Raw genomic sequence first — 18,810 nt, forward strand, 5'->3', positions numbered from 1 at the left:
AAGAAAGCCCTGTGTACTGTACGCTCCAAAACAGACCTAATGGAGCTCACACAAAGCTATAGATTCCTTCTCCACCCCTGTGTAAAGCTGGGCATACACCTATAGATTTTCTATAGATTTATTCCTCCATCTACACTAAACTGTGGGGATGGAGGAATCTCTTGCTGGGTCAAGCTTCAGTATCTTGCTAGTCGGCCCTGCTGGTTGTCAAAATACCTGAACAATCTGATTGGATGCAGATTCAGGTATTTTGAGAGCCAGCGGGGCCGACTAGGAAGATACTGAAGCTTGGTCCAGCAAGAGATTCCTCCATCCACACAGTTTAGCATAGATGGAGGAATCTGTTGCACTTCCTACATCTTACCATAGAAAATCTATAGGTGTATTGCCAGCTTAACAGCGATGGGCCAATTACAAGACACCAGCACTATCGCACGGGAGAGAGCGAATGAGTCACATGTTCACCCTTACCCAGAAGTGCTGGATATTTCACTTAGATCCCAATGGATGAATAAAGCAGTGGAGATTAGAGGTGCATTTGGGTTGGGGGCCAGTTAAGTTTCCTGATAAGTTTGTTAACTCGTCAGCAACTGTCAAGCTAGGGTCATATCTCTCACTTACTTCAGTGCCCGGAATCTAGGCATAGTGTGCAGTGGACGGCATGATGCAAGGTAAGATTTTTCATACTTTGCAGCAGCCCTTGCACATAACACCCAGCTTTTCGATGATAACTTATACACCCAGTGTGGTGTGTAAATTATCATTTTGCACCGAATGTGGCTTTAAGGCTATGGCTACCAGGGTGTTTGTTCTCAAAGACTAAAAAAACTGAGACTATGTAGCACCTCCTATTATAGTGACTGTGCTTTTAGTAGCACAGTTGTACAACTGAAAATTACCCATGTAGTCCCAAGCCTTATACATGGCTTTCTGATCATTCTAGTAGGAATGACCAGCCCCCTGGGTGAATATTTTTCCATTCAGAATTAGTTTTCTACAGGTTTTTGCACATCAGACATTCTCCACAGCACAGTATGTACACCATCGGCTTATCACTGCTTAAACAGAGCTTTAATAACATTAGGAATCTCCTGATTGCCTATATTGCCTAATCAAAGTCCTGATTGTTGGAGCTCTTCTGCTGTGATCGGTTTACATCCATACAACACTGTCGCACAGCTGAGTGGGATCATAAAACTCTGTGTTGCTTCACAAGTATGCTTAGTTAAATCTCTAATATGTACCTTGCATTTCAGATCTTCAGATAACTAAATATAACCCAATGCGACATCATCATTGACAACGATGGTCCTGTAAAGAGCTTATTGACGTATTTGCCGTCATGAAGCACAATCAAATTGTGTCAGGTATAATTTAGTACTTATCTCAGGACTTCAAATAACCTAAAGAAGCTGAACTTTGATGTTATATATGGAGCCTGCAATGGCATGTTAAGTTCTAGGAAAAGACATTTCAAGAAATAAATAAGAACCTGTCCATTGCCACTAAGGTACAATTTAGATTTATAACTACTAGCTGCTAGGTTAAAATTAGTAAAAGACTAGTACTGGAAATGAATGTTGTGAATGTAGTTAACTGTGGCGGTCAGCAGGAAGCCTGTGCTCATCAATATGATGTGCTCTTCAGTTGAATACTAATTCTTCTATTACTCATGTGTTTTAAATAGCAACTACCACTTCCACACAGTTTGAATATAAACCCTAGCCATGACCACAGGCTGCGCGTACAGTGGCAAACACTATGCACTATGCCAGTGGTTCTCAACATGTGTTACCTCAGGACCCACATTTGTCCTTGGTCATTAAGTCGCGACCCAAGTCGCACTGCAATGGAACGCACGGCATTAGGGTACCGCACGTTCCAGTGCGAGCGTACGAACTGTGGGTGGCAGGTGTGTTTGGGGTACCATTCAAATGAATGGTAATGCAACACACCTCCCACACCAGAATGCACGGTAGGTTCAATTACATGGTACAGTGAGTTATTCGCACAGTACTATGTGATTAACGCACTGTACTAGTGTGAATGGCCCTCAAAAACACTGACATACACACACAATCAGAGACAATCTCACAAACTCACAGACATTCTCACACACACATACACACTGCAAAATGTTGTTTTAGGTCATGGCCATGGCAAAGTCATACCGCTGCTATATACACTGGGACCCCAAAAGTCACCCTGTAAGGATCACCATGGCCATACCTCTGCCATGGCCATAACTTTTAGTTGTTTTTTTTAAGGTCCACCCAACCTCCCTACCTCACAAAAACTGGAGTGGATCCTCCTGGAGTCCAGTGTGGGCTGCTGCGCTGTGACGGAGCTCCATCCATATGTGCATTGCTTGTACAACTCCTTTACGCGCCCTGTAGAGGTGCCAGGAGCCAAAATGTGATGTCACTCACCTACAAAAAGTGGAAGGTTTGCAGTGACCCACTGAAAACAGGGTCGCGACCCACTATTGGGTCACGACCCACCAGTTGAGAACCAAGGCACTATGCTATGTAAGTAGCAATCATACCATCCTAGAAGACCAATAGTAGATTAGAACATGATAAAATATAGGAACTTTCTTGGGAGCAAATGTTCTCAAACAACAATCATATATATAAAAAAAACTAATTTTTATTTAGCATCATTGAAAAGCCCCAGTGAGGTTAATTATGCAAAGTTTTCTAAAAACAGTATAATACAGAAGCTTAGCAGTAAATATGTAACTCATACACAAAATATATTTCTGCATTTGTATATGTTATTAAAAAAGAACTATGAGGTGAGTGATTTCCACTCATCCTCATAATTAGAGCCGACCTGTGACAAAGAAGCTGTCACAGGTCGGCTCAATTGATCGAGGAGTGAGCGGAAACATGCCGCTGATCTGATCACTTCCCGATCGTCTCCCTGTAGAGAGCGGTGACTGTCAGTGCTCACACAGCAAGGATTCTCCCCCCCCCCCTCCGATCCTCCAGCGCTGAGTGGAGGAATGGACGCGGGAGGGGGCGGGCACAGCCGACTCTGCCTCTACATAGGCAGAGCCCACTGTTACTCACACAGCTGAGTGGATCATGACAGTTTGTTGGGATCCGTCCCGGCTTTGGCGCTCTCAGTATATCGCAGCAATAGCACGCTATATACTGAGCTTAGGGTCACGGGAGGAGGTTAGTATATGTCCTCCCGTGACCCCCAAAGAGAACAATGGGGAAAAACACCTACCCCATAGTTCTCTTTTTATTCTTTTTAAAGGACTCTGACATGTTTCCCTGATCAATGCCTACTTCTTTGGAGTGTGACAGAGTAGCACTTTATCACTGTACAGCGATTTAGAGTAAGCATAGTTTGGCATGGAAGAAGTCACTGACCAAGTTGTAAGAGAGTTGTAAGGCAAGGGGGAAACATGTGTGAACAGAAGCATGAGAAGCGTGTCTGTGTTCTGGCCTGATAGACAGATATCCTGAGAGAAACATTGGGTGTCTGTGCTGAAACAGTCTACCGCTCTGAGGAGACTAAATATAGCCAAAAGGCTGAATATTTTCACTTGCATTTATGAAAAAAACCTGTGAGGGAAGCCTATTGTAAAGGTGTAATGACAAATAAAACTGGGCGAGGAGCCCTTCAACCACAAGCTGGTGAGTCCTTGGAGCCCTACCTTTGAAATGAAACCAACACAAGAAGAATATATACCAATCAGCCACAACATTATGTCCACTGAGAGGTGAATTGAATAACATTGATTATCTCATTACAATGGCGTCTGGAAGTGGGTGGGATTTATTAGGAAGCAAGTGAACATTTTGTCCCTGAACATGACGTGTTGGAAGCAGAAAAATGAGCAAGCGTAAGGATTTGAGCGACTTTGACAAGGGCCAAATTGTGATGTCAGAGCAACTCCAAAACTGTGGCTCTTGTGGGAAGTTTCCGGTCTGCAGTGCTCAGGATCTACAAAAAGTGTTCCAAGGAAGGAAAACCGGAGGGCCAGTGACAGGGTCATGGGCGACCAAGGCTCACTGATGCACGTGGGGAGCGAAGGCTGGCCTGTGCAGTTCGATCCAGTAGAAGAGCTACTGTAGCTCATATTGCTGATAAAGTTAATGCTAGTTCCGATAGAAAGGTGCCTGAACACACAGTGCAATTGCAGTTTGTTGTGTATGAGGCTGTGTAGCCGCAGACCAATCAAGGTGCCCATGCAGACCCGTGTTCACTGCTAAAAGTGCCTACAATGGGAGCATCAGAACTGCACCAGGCGGAAAAGGAAGAAGGTGGCCTGGTGTTGCTTATATGGGGAAGACATGGCACCAGGATGCACTATTGGAAGAAGTCAGGCTGGCCGAGGCAGGATGATGCATTGGGCAATGTTCTGCTGGGAAACCTTGGGTCCTGCCATTAATATGGCATCCATAATTGTATGGCTGATTGGTGTATATCTGTTCATATCCAAAAATTCTACACATTTTGAAAACAAAGAATACATTAAAATTCAACATAAACAGTAACAAATACAATAAAGTAGGCACTACAATACACATGCATATTTAACCCCTTGACGACCCATGATGGGATAATTCCGTCATGAGTCCTCAAGGCTGGCCCCCCTATGTGATAGCAATTAAAGGTTAAAAAAAACAACAAAAACTTACTATTAATATTAAATATAATGAATGTCAAAATAATTAATCTATCTTTTACAAAATTGCAGGGGATTCAATCTGCTTCAGCTCTGGCTGTGTGTTCGTCTGTGCCAAGCCGAAGCATGTGTGTTCAGCCCGGATGTATACTTCGGCTGCTGTATGAGCTATTGTGAATAGCATGTAGAACAGCCATTTGGTTCGGCTGAAGGATCCTTCCTGCAGCCGAGCTGAAGGCTTAGCCGAACGTTCAGCTAAGTCCTTCGGCTCTTTAGTGAAAAACCCTCTAAATTGTAAAAAAATTGACACCTCTCAGGGTAGGGCCTATTGCAGGAGTAGGCAACCCCAGCACTCCAGCTGTGTGGGAAACTACAAATCTCATCATACCTCTGCCTCAGGCAGTCATGCCTGTGGCTGTCAGAGTCTTGCAATGCCTCATATTCGTGCTTATTGTAAATTATGGTTAGATTATAGCTACAGAAATGGAGCAAAATAGTTTGTCACTATTAATCCTGGGTGTCTTGTTGCTTTAAGCCTATAGAGCACAACTAATTATGATTGTATTAGCATTCTATTGATATAACCTATATATGATATATATGATCAAGCACAATAAAAGAAGCCTTGGATGCATCTTAACTGTGATGTTGAGCAAAATGTAATGCGACTAGGGAGCTTAAATCGCTATGCCCTATCATGCATACATGATTGTAAATATGTCTAAGCCCTTTCCTTGTAGTTTTTCCCTCATGATATACCTTATATTAATATAGGAGCAAGTAAATCACATCAGTAGTTGAACAGTACTCTGAAGAAGTGGACATTGTCCCAGGAAAGACATCAAAACAGTCTTTTTGGAGCATTTATGCCCATTTATGTATTCAAAAATGTTTTTCACGTACACATTAAATATTCACTGATAAGTTGGATAAGTTGCATAGTTAACCCAAGTTGAGATTTTTGTTTAAATGATTTTAAATGAGAAAACGTTTCTGTTCTTTTATTTATGATGACTGTAGTTTGAGAGCATTTGCTACCATACCAAGAAAGTCCCCATTCTTTATTGTGTTCTGATATACTATCCTATGTGTCATCTGAATCGAGAATATTTGTAAGGTGTTTCTCCCAGAGAACAGTGCGCCAAATTGTTTGGCTTTTCTCCACAAATACACAACAGTAGCAGGGGTATTGCTAGGAATCTACACGGTCTGGGCATCCTGGGACACTAATCTTGGAATAAATGGCGCTATGTGCAAGAAGTGAACTGGGTGTAGTTAACATGTCAGAACAGACTCTTCAGCTTCTAATATCCCCCCGGTCCACATCCCTGGCTCAATAGCAGACTCTACCTAGAAATATGTCCCCCATCTCTGACTCAGCAGCGTCTCTTTAAATACCACTTCGTCCCTCAACCTCAGTACCACAGTCCCTTTGGACGTTTCTCAGTGTCTCCATTCGTAGTTCAGCAGAAACCATACCAGAAGATAGCACTATCCCCATTCCTGACTCAGCAGTATGGATGCAGATACCACTACCCCTACTCCCACCCAATTCTCATCTCAGCAGTAGAGTGTGGCGGGAAATGTAACTCTCTCCATTCTGGCTGAGCTATACCAGAGCAGCTTGGTGATCCATCCTGGGTGTCTGCATCCTGCTGATGAGAAGAACCAACCAGGGGGCTTATTTAGTAAGACAGTGCAGACCTATGATGAGCAAAGCACAGTAATCCATAGCTACCATACATCAAATAACTTTTTGGTTACCATTCTCTGTACTGTACTATGGCTTTTTGCACTGTACATGTAAGTTATAGAAAAACTATTAGAAAGAAAAATCCACACTGCTTAGTAAAAATAAAAGTAATGTGACATTGAGAAACATACCATACCATCCTATTGGGGTGATAACATGTGGCCTTCCCAGAAGAGGCAAATATTGCCAGAATTTCTGCTTTGTGGTCTTTATCTTCTTGAACAATGCAGATAGCTTCTTTTACTTTACTTGGAATGACTATAATGGCTAAGTTACCAGATGGATAGCTGAAGAACCTTGAGAAAAATAACCAAATACATACAACATGCGTGTCTGTACAGTCAAAGGGAATACAGTGCTTTTTCTACATATGCCTTATGTATCACACTATCTGCCATACTTATTGAATGAATTTAAAGGGTCAACTATCTAAAACAGTTATTTTATGTAAGATGCTCGGCTGAAATATAACTGATGATTTGTGCCTCTTAGGAACTCCAGATTATGACCTCCCTTTTAGAATCTTCATCTCAAAAAGGAGTTAAAATGTTTCTAATGCTTTCTGTGTAACATAAAATAAATAAAAACCCAGCAGGTGCCAGTAAGGTGGTCAAAAGCAGATTGTCAGACGCAGTCTCTGACTGATATAAGAAACTGGTGGGCATCAGTTATGAGTCAGCATATTTAAATATCAGCATTTGGTGGACTGACCTTTAAGTAGATGGAAAGGATGTTTTGTCAAAAATACTGGAAAGATGCTAATGTTATGCAGAAGCACAGGTATACAGTATAAGACATATCCATGCCACCAAATCATATCTCCACAAAGTACAATAAAATCCAGAAAATGCACGGCATATGGCTCAGGTCTAACATTTCTAACCCTAATTCAGGGAAAGGATCCTTATTCTTAGGTTACAGGTTTGTGAATTGAGCCATACAAGCATCCAATAAACGCAGCACAATTCCGGACAACACCCTCCTCCCTGCCCTAGGATCACCCACCCCTTAGGTTTCTGTAAAAAATGGATTTGTAACATTTTGCTTTTGCAATTCTGAATCAAAAGAGAAAAATCAAGAGCACACAACCTGGCATTATGTGACACTGCTGAATTTTATCTAATTTCTGAACAAGTTTCATACCTATTTGTGCTCCTGTTTATTAACGCTCTCAATATCTTATCAGAATCAATTTTCTAATCTGTATTGAGACATTTCCACTTTTAGTGAATTTCAATTGTTTGCAGCTGTAAAACTACTAAAATTACACCAGTACAGATAGATTGCAGGTAGATTTTTACACGAACGTTCGTACGAAGAATTCAATCAGAATGTTTGATAATACGATCAAAGGCTTGGCGATTGTCATTCCAAATTTTGTTTGATTTTCATTTATTTAACATTTGGTTTTGTAATGAATGGCGTTTTCCAAAACCACATTCACTGTCTATTTCACTGCATCTACAATTAGAAAGTCGAATGAATGTTCCAAAATTGATTTTGTTAGTTCGAAATTCTAACCGTGTATAATAAACTTGGATAAGTTGAATTAGTTGAATAAGTTGAATTGTCACATACAAACAAGGCATCTGTAATAAAATGGAATGTAAAGTTTGGAATACAAAGGATACAAAATCTGTGCAGTCCCATCTGGAAGCATTGTGAGGAATTTCCTCCCTGTTCGGTAGTATTTTTCTACATATCTCTCTGGCATGATCTGAAATAAAGCATGAATCTGTATGAAGCAACATCAATATATATTACAGCTACATTAAAGGGTTATTTGACCAGAAATGTACTTATAACTGGAGTTTTGCGAGTCACCATAGTTACTGGCCACAGTTCCTGTATCTCTTTCTGTCTACCATGTTTTTTAGTGTTTGTTCAGTACTTGAGGTGTTCCTTATCTTACTGCCACACTTGTTATAATGTAAAATAAACTCTTGAATAGAGATCGAGGGTACAGTTCATGCCTGAAATGGAGCTATGTTGAGGTTCTAAACGTCCTTATCAAGATTTAATACTGGAATTTGTTAAGATGTTGTATTTTGATTCAAGGACAAATTATATATTTTTGTCTATTTTATATATTCATTTCATTTGATCTATTTGGAGCCCTTTGTGCAAATTTGATCTATTTGGAGCCCTTTATTTCAACAAAAATAAAGATAGAGAGTGGCACATCCTTGTAATGACAACTGGGTACTCAAATGGGATTTCAAAGAAATAAGAGCAAATGTAAGGCTACCTAACTCTTTTTTTACCAAACATTACAGATCAGCCAGACACGTCATAAAGGTGGACTAAAAGGAACTAAAATCGTCCCCCACGTGATTATCTGAGAAACACAGAAAACAGAAGGTATTTGCAGATCTCACTCCCATCAACTATAAAATCTTTGTATGCAGTTTGGAATAAATGGCTCTATAATATTAGGCACTATCTGTACTATAAACCAGCCATTTTAGATGTGCAGTTGGCACAACCAGGCAAAAGGAATGAGTTGCATGACCTGCCCGCTATCCTAAAATGAGGAATGAGCCCTTTCTTTTTGGATCCGTTATGAAAGAGATACCTGCAAATACCTTCTGTTTTCCAAGAAGGTTCTCCTGAAACATTATAATTGGGTGGGTTGGTTACAACACAACAATGAAGTTTGCTGAAACCAAAATTAAAGTATAATGTTTTAAGAAAAATGTATCTAATGCTTACATGGTTCAGATTTTTTGATATCCACTGCCTGGCTTTTTGTTTCAAAACTATTCTGCCAGTCATTTTAAGATAAATATTCATTTCTATGAGGTCCCATTCACACTAGTGGGTTGCAGTAATGCTCAGTAAAACAGGCACTTAACTTTATTTTATCAGAATGCGCAACAACACAAGACATAGAGAAGCCCTCCTATTGTAGGCAGAGCAGCACAATGTGCTTATGTTGTAGTACACCACAAAGAAAATATTTTAAGCATCGGTGTATTGTGGTGTACTACTTTACAAAAACAATACAAATCCGATTTTCAGTGTGTTGGCAGCCCATTCTAAATAAATATCATGCCCAACTAGGTGTTACCATAGCACACTAGGTGTGAATGAGCCTTAATTGCTCTTCATTATTAGGGAAGGGGGCAAATCTGGCTAGGTTCCATTTGGGTGGGGGGGTTTACCAAATCCTATTTGAAATTTGCAATACCCAAATCCCATTTAACTCTGATGGGAAGGGGCAAATCTTGATACTACATTCTGGCCATTTTTAGGGTCAGTATAGACTTGGGCGATCTGGGACACGTGTGCCAGGACCGCGCGATCGTGCACACTTGCACACAGCGATTACCCCGCGGGCCCCATTGGTTTCAATGGGGTTACAATAGCGTGGCAATCACAGAAAAAAAAGGTACATGTACCTTTTTTTGTGACGCACACGACGCGTGTCTGTTTTAGCCAGGGTCGTGTTCGATTGCACTGGCGAAATCGCGGCGGGAAACCGTGCAATCTGCCCGGCGCGACTGGTGTATGATCGGCAGTGGTGTGCGACTCCATGACTGCACTCCAATCTGCGTGGTATCATGCACGATTTCCGCATGGTCACGGATCGCCCAGGTGTGAAACTGGCCTCACGGCTAATAGGCAAGATATTGTGAAGCACATGAGGAGCACCTACAGTGCAAGAAGAAATATGTGAACCCCTTGGAATTAACTGGTTTTCTACAGTAATTTCCTTCAATTTCTACTAATTACCATTTCACTTGTAAAGTCACAAAGGGAAAGTTCATTCTCTGCTGAGTCTGTACTTGTCATGGAATCTGCTTCTTCTGGAACAATGGTCCAGTTGTCTCCTACTGGAGGGGCATTGGAAAGCTGGTAGGAAATGGTTTTCATTGGCTTTCCAACTGTTATTTAAAGGAAAAAGAACATCTATTAAAAAAGTATCAGAATGTTATGAAATAGCCATCTGTATAGACGTTTCTCTGAAAAAGAACAGATATACCTGTCTTACATTTCTGTAATCCAGAGGGGTGATCTGTAAACCAGACAGGACCAGGCACCTATCCAGTGAAAATACAACTATCTATAATTACCCAAAAGATTTATTTCTTTTTCGTGTGTATTTTTGCCCTTGCCCCTGTAACCCTGGACAGGCAACTGTAATAGAAACATTTAAACCATACACTGCCTGGCCAAAAAAAAGTCACCTGGGATTAGCTAAGCAAAAAGGTAAGAACTATAGGGGTTGCATCAGTTGGTCAGGTCTAGTTTCAGCAACGTTATATGCCCAGAAAATGAGGTTAGCCTATCTGAATAAACTGAATGACCAGGTTTTTCAATCAATAGATTTATTCTTCCCTGATGACAATCCCAGGATTCCTAGGGATTGATGTGAAGGGGAAACTTTGATGTGAAACGGTGGGTGGGCTCTGATGTGAAGGGTGATTCAAATGTGAAAGTGGGGGACTCTGATGTAAAGTGTGGGAGATGGGGGGTGGATGGGTGGGTGGGCTCTGATGTGAAGGGGGGACTCTAATGTGAAAGTGGGGGGCTCTGATGTGAATGGGAACTCTGATGTGAAAGTAGGAGACTCTAATGTAAAGTGTGGGGGACTCTGGTGTGAAAGAAGGAGATTCTGATGTGAACAGAAGACTCTCATGTGAAAGAGGGGGGCTCTGATGTGAAGGGGAACTCTGATGTGAAAGGGGCTCCTTTTGTAAAGGGTGGGCTTTGATGTAAAAGGAGACTCTAATGTAAAGAGGGGACTCTGATGTGAAGGGGGCTCCTGCTGTGATGAGGGACTCTGACGTAAAAGGGGTGGACTTTAATGTGAAGGGGGGAGACTCTGATGTGAAGGAGGGCTTCTGATATGAAGGAGGGGCTCTAATGGGAAAGAGGCACTCTAAGGTGAAGGGGAGCGCCATTTAAGACAAGGGTGCCTCCAGATTTTGCATACTTTCACAGGGTAGCATGAAAAAAGGTTGAGAAACACTGCTTTAGATGATGAAGTAAGGGTCGGGATCAGGCTGTTTATGACCATATAGTTACAAATTCAGATATTTCCTATCCCAGTATCACATCTGGGACAACAGCAGATTTATGCTTTGATGTGTTAAATGTAAACTTTTTTTTTTTACAGGGCATACGTAGAAATGAAGCTATTGTACTGCTGGCTCCATATTCCCTAAACCAATATTCCTCAGCTTTATTCAAGAATGTACTAATTAAAAAGGCCACAGTTTGCCAACATAATGTATCCCCATAATCTGTATTACTATCTCAACCCATAATATCTGTTCATTTATTATTAGAATGCCTTAACGACATAAAAATGTATTGAACTAAACTGCTTTCTAAGAACTGTTTAACATCTGATGTTTTATTTGGTACATCTTTATAGTGTTACAATAAATTTTGTTTAACAAGCTAATGTATCCCCCTGGGGTGTATGTACCTTTGGTTAAGAACGCAGACCACAGACTAAATGTTATAAGTAATGTACACATAGCCCAGAGCATTTGAGGTATAAAGGAAAATAGCAACACAGTTAGGTGTAATGGGTTCATTTCATGACGAAGGACCAGGAGTATAAATATATATTCTGATGAATGCATGCAAGGAAAATGACTGTGTGCTTATAGAGCAATCAGCCTTCAAGTACTGCAATTCTGTTTTTTTTTTCTATGGCATTCATTCCACCATTGAAAAGTAAAGAAATGTTTATTTTCTGACTGTTGCTAAAGAGCAATTGAATATAAAAATTGGGGAACATTGACAGGGTTATTCACAAAAGGGTGAAGAGTTTGGAGAAGCGGGAGAAGTGAACAATCTAGTCCAAAATAGCTGATTTGGAAAAAATATCCAATTCAGCTCACTTTCCAGTTCAGCTATTTTGTCCTAGATTGTTCACTTCTCCTGCCTTCTCCGAATTCTTCACCCTTTTGCAAATAGCCCTGAACGTCTGTCCTATTTTACTGCTGCTTGAGTTGCTTTTGGGAAGATTTTCCCTCACTTCCTATCCTAATAGCAACAATGTCACCATTATAGGATGACAGAGGATTTAACCTTCCCCCACCATATTAAAAAAATGTTTTTGCTGGTGTGCCCCTGTTAACTTTGGCTTTAATTACACTGTAAGCCTGCCACAATTGCTCATGAACACATTTAAGCCTACCACACAAAATAAATATTACAGACAGTGCTATTTTTCAGAGGTAAGCACAGGAAGAATTATTACACAGTGTACACTGGGCTCCTTATACAACGCTAGCTTATGAAGTCATTGTCAGCCTAGTAAATGCTATAAATGACTGTAGAAAAGTAACTGTAAACAGCCTATTCTTCTTGTAATAGCAAAGCAATCATGTGGATAAAGCTTTTTTATAGAGTAAAATGGAGTGAACATGTAAAACTGGCTACAGCTGGGCACAGCTTCTGTTTAGGTTATGGATTAGAACTGGCTAATATTAGACATGCACGGTGAGTTGTGCTGCAGTGTAAACAATATATTGAATTGGACAGGAGCGTCATAAGATTAATTTATTGTAAGTGTTTGTTTTTCCAACACGTCGCTCATAGATTAGAGACAGAAAAATACATACGAGATAGATGATAGATAGCCGGATTTACTCTCTCTGCTGCTCCAAGACCAGGTTCCTCAATGCGCCCCCCTCCCCGTCAAACCCCCCCAATCCCAAAATAGGAGCTGTCTATAATAATCAAACAGGTAATGATAATGTAACAGCGCTCGTGTCCAATATCAGTGACTCTTTGTGACCATAACTAACGGTCACTAGATTCTCATCTACATCAATCAACACAGGGCGATATCAGGGAGGACTTGTTTGTCATTTTAATTGATTTTAGATGTTCTTTGTCAGTAGGTGTATTTATATGTTTTTCTACTTTTATTATTAATTCTCATTAAAATTTTGTTACATTATCATTACCTGTTTGATTATTATAGACAGCTCCTATTTTGGGATTCCGTATTTTCGGGGAACTTTGCTTATTATAGATTGACGCTGGAACCCAGGAGTTTTTTGTCCACTTTATTGTTATTTGAGGCGCTTCTCCTTTCCCCATTTGTTATCATCACCGAGATCACTTGTAAACAAACGAACGGCTTCTCGTTGTACATTTAGCCCTGCTTGCCCAAAACAGGGCTAAATGTAGAGAACAACTACCCGCCCAGAGCCGGGGACATGCAGTTCGGGAGATTCTACACCCCTGTCACCTCTCTGCTCCCTGCCACCCCAAGGCCGGGCCTCAGTAAAACGTGCTGCCCACCTACTAACATAGCAACCTACACTTTGTAGTTAAATCTGGACAGAGAATCTATCAACCTAGCAAAGAGGAGGCATCCTGACATTTCCTAAGGGATGTGAAAGACAACCAGATCTACTAGAGCTGTAAAACCCTATTTATTTGAGCCATGCAAAAAGCTTGAGTTCATATGCCCCCTTAATAACAACTTAAAACTCATGGCAAGATATAAAAAAACGATAGCTGGGTTTCAAAGAACGGCAAGAAAAAATATCTGAAGTAGCTACCCTGGGAACATGAGCCAATAAGCGCATATATACATATCTTCAGCTAGTTAAGAAAGGTTAGACAAAAACCACACAATAAACTCTTATTAAACTCTTAATAAATAGACTCTTCAAGAACATATTGTGGCTGCTCACTTAAAGGTCAACTGCGGGCTAATTATTTTTTTTAAAGTCCCTCTGGAAGTTGCTGTCCCCCGCAGTAATTGTTTTCTACCACAAGATGTCTTCAGTCTTCCAAGTGAAATGATGCCCCGCATATTTAACCTGCAAGACTGAGAACAAACAGGGAGCGCGGGGACTCATGGAACCTGAGAGGTTGGCACCACAGCGGCCTGCACTCCAAAGTATTGATGCAAAGAGTGTAATGTGTGCTATCACAACCATTTTCTGAATCATCCAGGTCTGCCCACCACTCGGAGAAGATCCAAGGAGGGAACAAGTGAAGCCTGAAGTTGGGCTTTAACCATATGCTTTGGCATTTTGTCATGGTATCGCTGCTCAAGAGCAATGTTTCTGATGTCAGCACCACTCTATACATAATCCAGGCCTGCCCACTACCAGGAGAAGATCCAATGAGGGAGAAAGGGTTGAGTCTGGCTTGTGACTTTAAAGGAAAATTATTGGGAGAGTAAAATGTACTCTATCCAATAGTCTGAGCTGCTATGTGACACTGCAGCTGTCACATGTTGGCTCTATAGCTTGAGAGCTGAGCAATCACAAACCGCTAATTGCTCAGCTCATAGCTCCTCCCTGCAGAGAGTGGTGACTGTCAGTCACCGCTCCCCACAGGGATTCTCCTCTTCCCTCTCTCCATTCCTCTAGCGATTAGTGGAGAGACAGACGGGGGAGCCCTAGAGGTGCAGAGCCAGCTGTAAATCAGGCAGCAAGTAGTTGGCAGCAGCATTGCCAGGATCTTTCCCAGCTGCAGCGCGGCTCAGCATTGTCAGTAAATAGCGAGCAGTAGCCTGCTCTATGCTGACTTGGGTCACAGGAGGACATTAGTAAATGTCCTCCTGTGACCCATATGAGAACTATAGCCAAAAAAAAGGTTTGGTTTTAGTTCTCTTTTAACCATTTGGTCATGTTATCGCTGTTCAAGATCAATGTTTTCTTTAGGACAGGTATTTCAGAGGTATAGGCAGGTGGGGGAGTGAATGATATGTCGTTTTAAATCCAGTTAAAAAAATTAGATGATTAGATAGACACAGGAGTATGTAGAATGGCATATGCGAAACCGATCAGAACAGGGATTGTTGTTATTATATAGGATTTATATAACGCCAACAGTTTGCACAGTTCTTTATAATATAAGGAAGACATTACAATTACAATTCAAGACAATTCAATGCATGCAAATACACTGAGGTATATTAAAGAGAAAAAAAAATATGTTTATGGAATATTAACTAGGTCAGAAACCTGGTCAATAAAGCAGCGACAGACAGAAATATAAAACCAAAAGTGCAAATAAGGTAGATTATATACTGAAACACACAATCTAGATATACAATAGAAGAGATAACATGACTAAATAACAGCCTAGGAAGAGATAGAAAGAAGAAACAGCATTGTGCGCATAAGAGAAACAGCTAAATTGGAAAGATAAATTAGATAATGAGACAAAAAAATATTATACCAAGGTTATATGACAGATAGCTAGATTAAAAAGATGTATGAGAAAGCAATGATGATTTAATTGGAGAAAGAAAGAAAAAAACCAAAACCTCTGAAGCAGCATCTGCTATCATTTCTCCAGAAAGATTGGAAATAAATGTGTGTGATTCATAACGCAACTCCAGTGTGTGAGTAAAGAACATTATCATAATATTAAGCATTTTTATCTGTGTATCTAGATTTGCTTTTAATGTGAAGAATATCTTGCATTACAATGTATATATTTACATTTAGATGTATGGTACACAAGATAGCTAACTATATCTTCAGTGAGATGTATATGACACAACGATATAAGTGGGAGGCACTTACATTCAGTAAAAGTGATTGGCTCAGTCACCACTGATTCAAAGACTTTCGCCATATGTCTTTCTCTAAGCCTGGGGGAAAATAATGTTTACTTAAATGATGTAACTTTTTTTGTAATGAGTTACCCTGCAAAAAAAATACAAGGCTGACAGTCTCATTAACTACAAATCGTCAAAAGAGTGCATAAGTTTAAGCACAAGAAGGTAACAGCAAAATAATGATGATAATAATAGTAATAATTTGCCATTTTAGATTTCCTGCTTTGAATAACTATTGATACATACTATAAACACTGTTGATGCATAACTTCAAGTTACTAAATGGCAAAAACATAAAACTTGAAGATATAGACCTGTCTTTGGTGTTTCATGTACCATATATACTCGAGTATAAGCCGTCCCGAATATAAGCCGTCCCGAATATAAGCCGAGGTACCTACTTTTACCACAAAAAACTGGGAAAAAGTATTGATCCGAATATAAGCCGAGGGTGGGAAATGAGGCAGCTAAATGGTAGATAGAATCTTAGTAGTCCAGATGAAACAAACAAAACAAAAAAATAAACACAATAATTAAAAAAATGCCATATATAAGTTCTATGTGCAAAGGCTAGCAACCACAGTAACTGCTTCTGCTGGAGGGATTGTAACACAATTAATTTGAATTGGTTACTATTGATTACAGTGCTTAGTTGCCTAGCTTGCTTAGCTCCTTGAACTTACACAGTAAGGGAAAACACACACCTACACACAGAGTGAAGGCAGACACACTTAACAAAGCAGTGACAATTTTCATGCATGCAATGCATTAGTGTGGGAGATTTCTGTCATAAGCTGGCCATACACCTTACAATTATCTGCAGATTTTCTGTGGTCAGATGGAAAAGGTGCAACAGATTCCTCCATCTACACTTAACTGTGTGGATGGAGTAATCTCCACCTGGGCCAATCTGTTGCACTTTTTCCATCTGACCACAGAATATCTGCAGATAATTGTAAGGTGTATGGGCACCTTTATAGTAACATAGTAGGTGAGGTTGAATAAAGACCAAGGTCCATCCAGTTCAAAGTGTGTGTGTGTGTGTGTTTAACACATCCATATCCTTGCATATTTAGTGACTGAATGAACTCATCTAGAGCAGTGGTTCTCAACCTGTGTAACCTCAGGACCCATATTTGTCCTTGGTCATTAAGTCGCGACCCAAGTCGCACTGCAATGGACTGCACGGCATTGCGGTACGGCGCAACATACCTCCCACACCAGAGCGCGTAGTAGGTGTGATTGCGTGGTACAGTGCGTTACTCTGATCCAGGCACCTCTACAGGACACATGAGGGAGCTGTAAGCAATGCCTGTATTGATTGAGCTCCCTCGTGGCCATAGCCCCATCCTATCACACTTCAAGCCGACACTCGACGCCGGGCAGCATATTCTGAATGGCTGCTTGGCACAAGAACTGACAGTGCTGCGCTAGGGGGAGGCTGAGAAGCCTCTCACCTAGAAAAGTGGAAGGCACATGGTGACCCACTGAACATGGGGTCGCGACCCACTTTTGGGTCACGACCCACCAGTTGAGAACCAAGGATCTTGAGGTTTCTTGAAGTTATCTATGCTATCAGCGGATACCACTGCCGATGGAAGGGAATGCCACATTTCTCCAACCCGCACAGTAAAAAAAACCTTGTGCATTCTAAGATTGAACCCCCTTCTCTTCCAACCTCTTGTTGTGTCTGCGTGTTCTCAGTACTGTACTCGGTGAAAACGTGTTCCGAATATTGTGGTCCCCATTGAGGATTTTGAAGACTGCAATAAGGTCTCCTCTTAATCGCCTCCTTTCTAAGGAGAATACGTTTAATTGTTGCAGGCGGTCATCATACCTTAGGCCTTCTATCCCTTTAATTAATTTTGTAGCCCTTCTTTGAACTCTCCCAAGCTCGAGGACATCCTTCCTGAGAGTTGGCGTTCCAAAATTGCATCACATACTCAAGATGAGGCCCATCCACTGATTTATAAAGTGGAGGTATTATTCTCTTATTCCTTGCTACAATCCCTCTTTTAACCTCTTCGTGACGGGAGATGTACACTGCACGTCCCGCCACAAAGTGCCTATATAACTGGCCCTGTGCACTGTACGTGACGAGTTATTTAAGGCTCTGCAATGCCGGTAACCGCTGATTCTCAGCGGTTACCAGTCATTAATGAATGTCTCAGTATTGAGGCAGTCATTAATTAAATAGTTAAGCTTTTGTAAAAGCTTCTTTCATTCATTACATAAATACGGGATCACTAAGTAGCAATCCCGTATTTGACAGCTGAAAATAGCAGAGAGGTAGCAGAGTGACTCACCTCTCTGCTATTCCACTGAACCTTCACATTCTCAAATAATTCATCCCCACACAGCTCCCTCCTTATGTATCATTTCCCCCTCCTCTTTCAGATTGTAAGCCCTCAGGGGCAGGGCCCTCCTTACCATCTTGAATTGTATTGTAACTGTAATGTCTTCCTTATATTGTAAAGCGCTGCGCAAACTGTTGGCGCTAGATAAATCCCTTATAATAATAATAATTCGTTTTGACAGCTTGAAAGCCCAATGTTTATGATACATTTCAGGCACAGAAATGTTACAATGTATCTCTGTGCCTGAAATGTATCACTTCTGATCGTCTGACCACGATCAAAGACCTTTAGTGAGATCTGAATCTGACTTGCTGTCAGGATCAGTCTCTAAGGTTATTATTAGCTGTTCCTAAGTTTGGAGCATCCTAATAATAGCCAAAAATTAAAAAAGTTAATTTATCAAGCAGTCATAGTGACTGCTTGATATAAACTGACACAAAAAAAGTTTTTTGTTTTTTTTACAAAGTGTAAAAAAAATAAAATAAAGTGTAACAAAATG

At 40.7% G+C, this 18,810-nt stretch overlaps 1 protein-coding gene across 1 annotated transcript in view; it reads right to left on the bottom strand.

The window, feature by feature from the left end:
* Positions 1-18,810, bottom strand: part of ERICH6 (glutamate rich 6) — a 56,051-nt gene that overhangs the window by 11,005 nt on the left and 26,236 nt on the right. Inside the window, exons 7-10 of the mRNA XM_018565887.1 lie at positions 15,920-15,987; positions 10,127-10,285; positions 8,030-8,105; positions 6,530-6,685 (exon numbers count right to left, since the gene is read on the bottom strand). Of these exons, the coding sequence (XP_018421389.1) occupies positions 6,530-6,685; positions 8,030-8,105; positions 10,127-10,285; positions 15,920-15,987 (459 nt within the window). The remainder of the gene's footprint in view (positions 1-6,529; positions 6,686-8,029; positions 8,106-10,126; positions 10,286-15,919; positions 15,988-18,810) is intronic.

Source organism: Nanorana parkeri, unplaced genomic scaffold, assembly GCF_000935625.1.
Source record: "Nanorana parkeri isolate BGI_ZX_2015 unplaced genomic scaffold, ASM93562v1 scaffold898, whole genome shotgun sequence".
NCBI lineage: Eukaryota > Metazoa > Chordata > Amphibia > Anura > Dicroglossidae > Nanorana > Nanorana parkeri.